Consider the following 5,595-nt stretch of genomic DNA (forward strand, 5'->3'; position numbering starts at 1 on the left):
GAACTATGCTTCTTCAATTTTGACCACTATTTTTAAAATCTGTCTGTTACAAGTCCCCAAACTTTATGCTATAGATAACTAATAACTGCGATAACTTTAACCTATACTAAATTGCTGGATATCTCCATCACTGATGTAACTGGATGATCAACCAAACCAATCAAAGCGACAAACAGACGGACAGACAGAAAGACAGCTCCCTATCTCTCTGGAAAAAAACCCTCACTCAGTCATTGAGCCACTACCTTGACACAGTAACTGTCTGAACTCCAGCCAAAACCTAAGGACAGGGACTCAGAGTGGGTCAAGTTAATATGTCACCAACTCTGCTTTCAGGCACCATTGTGAAATCCTTGTGTTAATACGTGCAGTTCAGAGCAGGGCTGTCGATGGAGAAAAGGGGGGGGGGTTTATGGTCAAAGGGGCTTATCTCAGCGATTGATCTGAGGGTATAAAGTACCGTCAATGGCAGGAGCTCAGAGTGGACATGCTGTTTCAGTGCTGAGGCTCCATACCATCACCTCTCTCCTTCTCCTTCTACTTTACCATCAACGTTTCGTCTTCCGTCAGCCATGGGAGTTGCCTACAGTGTTGGAGAGTAAGTGAAAGGAATCTGTGGACATTGCTATGCTATGGTTCTGAATATGCTGGTGTTATCTAGAGTTTAATCAGATTGTATTTTGGTTGGCTTCGTGTTAACTAATTTGCGCAAAGAATTGTGAGCTTAGAAATGCATAGAACATTATGTAACAACATGTTGACTCCAATTTATTATTATGAGAGTTAAAAGTAAGCAAAGTGAAGTTTTTTTTGTCATTAAATTTCTACGCAGAGGTTGTTGCAGTTCAGGATGACTACATGTGTGTGACAGAAAGAGAGGGTTAGGCAAGGGAAAAGACTGGATTGAGGTTAACCATCCCTGATTTCAAAGTTGGCTAGTTTTTACTAGGAACTTTAACCAAGAATAAATGGACATCCAGGATTTAAGCAAGCCCATAGGAGAGCAGAGAAATCCAAAATAAATAACTCCCAATAACGGTTCCATTTCCTTAGCCCAGTATGACACATGTATAAACATTCAGAGTATGCTTCACTTTCCTGTAAGTCATGTTCAGGCAACGGTTCTCAACGGTTAGATTAATTTAACTTGTGTTCACTTTTATGGGAAATGTAGGCTGGGCCAACTGCCATGAAAACTTTGAAATTGCAATTTACATTATGATTCAGAGGAATATTTATTTAATCTGTTCCAGTACTGATAATGTGTCCTGCACTGATACTGTTGAATTATTTTATCTTATTTTCTGTCAACATTATGTCAGGATAACCTAATATCAATGCATTTGTAGTGATGTTTGATGGTGGAAGCCCTGCATGCTCTGCTTTTCATATTAAAATCTATCCATTTTGATTTTCACATCTTTTTGGGTACAATATGTGATCTGTTTTAGATTTTTTTTTTTTAAACGCACTTTGTCTTTTTGCCACTACAGGGTTGACCACCTCTACACCTTCTTTGTGCAGTGGTCACCAGATATCTATACTAAAGGAAACAAAAAGCACCACCAACCCCACTACCTCATTAGAGAGAAACATCAGAATCGCTATTTGGTGGTGGAGAAGAACAAAGTGGCTGTAATCAATAAACTACTCAGCAACCCTGTCAACCCCACAGCAAAAAACTGGGAGGTAAGTGCTGCACACGCACACAGTTATGATGAGTAAAGAAAAAGAATTTAACTGCAAGTTCAGATTAGGTCAAGACATGAAATAATCGAGACTTACTGTAACTGAAGCACCAAAGTGCCTGCCAGATATCCCAATGTGGGAAATCCCACTTTCTCTATATATGGACTTCTTCCTCTTTAACTTTCACCCTCAATCAAAGAATCGTTCATCACTTGCCTGTTCAGAGGAAAAAGAAACTCTTTAGAATCTTCAGATGTAACTAACGGAACGCCCTACCTCTCTTCTTTCCAACCAATGACATTTCAGCACAGAAATGAAAGTAACCCAGTGGGGACAAAAGTACAGCACACTGGCTCGTTCAGTTAACAGCCATGTGGTATAGCAGAGTGCAAAGCTTGACAGAGAAATCAGGAGCTATGAAGCTACTGCCAGAAAATATCAAGGTGCTTTATTTTGCCAGTGACAGTGTGGAGCCATATGTTGAGGTAATACTACTGTGGAGCATGTAATCATTTTAGTGAATGAACTGCATTTAGGGAGTAAAAGATAGTTTAAGCCTGGCAGCTAGAAGTATTTGTTTTGTCATCATTCGTTCATTCACACTTTCTTGTCATCCAGCAAGTCTGCTTTAACCATAATTTTTCCCTGTATCTTGCAACTTACTAGTGCAATAACATGTTTACTCTTTAGATGTACAATGTCAGTAGTGAGAGTATGATAATGTTTGAAAATATTTTCTTCATACTGACTTGTTGCATCTTGTGCCCTATTCCAGATCATCACAGTGAAGGACTCTAAGCGGCGCCTGAGTCTCTGTAGCTCGGAGGAATCTGAAGCAGAGGAGCCCGAGTACAATGAGGAGTCTGATGACATTATCCCCGTCCTGAGCGAATACAGCCAGCTGCTCGATGACCACCACCTGGAGAGGGTAAGTTGTAACAGACAGCTAGACCATTTTTAGGAGGATTTTACAGCCGTCAACAACAAATTTGTTATGATGAGCTGTAACAGTTATTGTTAATTTTACATTTATCAGTATGGCTTCTTTTGATTAACGCTTCTTTTTTCCAACAGCTTGCTGCTCATATGCCAGCAAGGACTCAAGGCTACCCATGGCAACTGGTTTACAGCACTGCCATCCATGGGAGCAGCCTGAAAACACTATACAGGAACATGGCTGGTCTGGACAGTCCGGTGCTGCTAGTCGTCAAAGACATGCATAAAAAGGTTTGTATCTTGCTTACACCCTCTAAGACTTGCCAGTGCAGAAAATATGTGTAGAAACTGATACTTTGATACACTTTTGTGTGTTGTTACTCCTTTAATGACCTGCTGTCTTGTGCTTTTCAGGTGTTTGGAGCTTTTTCCTCTGACCCATTCAGAGTCAGTAAATACTGCTACGGTACAGGAGAAACCTTTCTGTTCAGCTTCAACCCAGACTTCCAGGTAAGAGTGGAAAAGATTGTGTATTTCAGCCATTTAAAAGAACATATATATATACATATATTGTATTTAACTCATTATGTAATATAAAAATAGTTTAACATACATTGACATACATAGACTGGTGTACTTGGTTTGAGTAAAAGTTACTTACGCCTTATATTTTGGCATTTATCCAGGCGTACAGGTGGAGCGGGGAGAACTCCTACTTTGTGAGCGGCAACTTGGAATCTCTGCAGATTGGTGGAGGAGGGTAAGTTATATGGTTATTTATTGCTCCAATGCAATACAGACCTGCTCACAGAAGTAAAATATAGTTGAAATGTAATCTGACATGATGCAATGAAGGGAGAGACCATAAAATAACTACTTTATCTACTTGAGATATGCATGATTACAACATCAGTTGTCTGTGATCATAAAATATTAATAGCTTTAAAAAGATTTAACTAAAAAGTGCCTTTTTTCTTTGTTTTTATAGGGGGGGCTTTGGCCTATGGCTGGATGCTGATCTGTACCACGGTTCCAGTTTTTCCTGTCCCACCTTCCACAACGAGCCTCTCTCCACACAAAAGGACTTCATTGTACAAGACCTCGAAGTCTGGACTGTGCAGGGCTGAAGGAGCACATCTGGAAAGATGAGAGAAAAACAAAGTAGAAGCCACTGTCCTGTCTGGAGTAACAGAACTTTAAGACTAAAAGGACTGCATGTGGTTTAACCACCACCACTGTACGTAACCCAATAGAACAGCAGCTATCATCTGTGTTCCTGGCTCAGATTAGTCCACATATGAAGCCTGTTCCTGTGGTTCTCAGGCTGGAAATCCTGTTAATGCTGGTTTGATCTGTGCCTGTTTCTACTTAAAGATGAGTGGCTGGATGAAATCCTGTGATTCAGGGCCCTGCTGCTTTAAACTGGCTATTCCTTAGTAGCCCTGTGCTAAGCCCAGTAAGTAACTGGCACCTGAAGCTTTAAGCCCTCCATGCCCTCACTTGGTTGTGGAGAGCATTATAATACAAAGTTCACAGTAACATTGTTGGATAAAAAAAAATTGTAACTCCTGGATTAAAGGAAAGTTTTTATTTTATTTTATGTTTAACGGCCATGTGCATTTGCAACATTTTAAATTGTGTTTACAGTATGTGCACATGTGGGCTCGATGATATATGGCACATAAATGGGCATAAATCTTAAAGACAAAAATGTGAAATAAATTAATTAATACTAAAAACACTGTGACATGACACGATCCTGAGTGACTTATCTTAACTGTAATTGTACTGTTTTTCCTCATAAGAGATCCAGTTTTAATGTACTACTGTACAGCTGCAGGTATAGACCAAACCACTCAGGTCCAGTAATAAGAATATAGAGTTGTACTATTAACAGTGCATTATTTGTGATGATTGTTGTTTGTGGAGGAAGGGGCTTCAACTGCTAACTGTCACTTCTTCTTCTGTCAGTGACACATTTGTATGTTTGTATAGATGGATTCATATTTTTGAGGAAGATATACTGTACCTTTTCTAAACTCAAAAGATTAAACAAGCAGTTAAATCTTTTTTATTATACATTATGCATTATGCATTTTTAAGAAAAGTTTAACAGGAAAGCAAAGCAAATGTCCATGATGTTCCTGTTTTTTGTTGGTTTTACATTTCTTTGTGTTTGTATGTAAATCTATCAGGCAGTGCTGGCGCTGCCAATGTTGTGTGAAATCACATTAAAACTTTGTCTTTACTGCTGACAATGAGTAAAGCAGTCATGTTTTATCATAAATAAACACATTAAACAACCTCACTTTCTCAATGAGGAAGATGAATGGTGCTTTAGGAATGAAATATACTTAAGGTAGTTCAAAAGTTCCAAGATACCCTCGGACTAGAGTGTAGTAAGATGCTCTAAAGGCAGGAAGCTGCAGCCAGATGTAGCATGGCTGAAGCATGACAAAAGCTTCAAGATGCTCTCGGACCAGATCACTGTAAGATGCCCTAAGAGCTGGATGGTGCAGCTAAATGTAGCATGACTGAGAGGTGCCCCCGGATTAAAATGTGCAAATGGGAGTTCAAAAGCTTCAAAATGCTCTGAAAACAGAATGTGGTGCCTTAGGAGAAGGACGAAGCAAGATATGGTATGACTGAAAAGTGTGCTTGTGATCAAACTTTTCAGTGGCAGCTCAAAAGTTTCAGGTCGCCCTCAAACTAGTAAGGTGTAGGAAGCTTTTATTACAAAATAGAGCAATCATGATAGAGAATTTGATTATCAAAGCAGGAAAAGCGAATAGACTAAATAAGTAACAACTATGTATTATTTCTGTCAAAAAAGGCAAGCCAAATGCATGACATGGTGGGTAGACAAGATCAAGAGTAAACCTTTTTATTGAAAATCCAGAAGAAACTGTAGCACAGGGACTGGCAAAGGCTGAACTGAAAACTGGATTTACGAGCAGATTGGGTGCAAGT

At 39.4% G+C, this 5,595-nt stretch overlaps 1 protein-coding gene across 1 annotated transcript; it reads left to right on the plus strand.

Annotated features, from left to right (window-relative positions):
- The first annotated feature begins 442 nt into the window (after positions 1-442).
- On the plus strand, positions 443-4,878 carry LOC133983875 (nuclear receptor coactivator 7). Its single transcript, XM_062423090.1, has 7 exons — positions 443-598; positions 1,494-1,689; positions 2,465-2,617; positions 2,764-2,916; positions 3,040-3,135; positions 3,312-3,385; positions 3,614-4,878. Exons 1-7 carry the CDS (start codon positions 573-575, stop codon positions 3,750-3,752), a joined length of 837 nt encoding a protein of 278 aa, XP_062279074.1. The 5' UTR covers positions 443-572; the 3' UTR covers positions 3,753-4,878.
- Positions 4,879-5,595: the final 717 nt, after the last annotated feature.

This window comes from Scomber scombrus, chromosome 7, assembly GCF_963691925.1.
Source record: "Scomber scombrus chromosome 7, fScoSco1.1, whole genome shotgun sequence".
Taxonomy (NCBI): domain Eukaryota; kingdom Metazoa; phylum Chordata; class Actinopteri; order Scombriformes; family Scombridae; genus Scomber; species Scomber scombrus.

Coding starts and splice junctions, on each gene's coding strand:
- LOC133983875 (XM_062423090.1), top strand. CDS start 573: ATGGGAGTTGCCTACAGTGTTGGAGA. Junction 2,618..2,763: donor ATGACCACCACCTGGAGAGG/GTAAGTTGTAAC, acceptor TTTTTCCAACAG/CTTGCTGCTCATATGCCAGC. Junction 3,136..3,311: donor GCTTCAACCCAGACTTCCAG/GTAAGAGTGGAA, acceptor GCATTTATCCAG/GCGTACAGGTGGAGCGGGGA.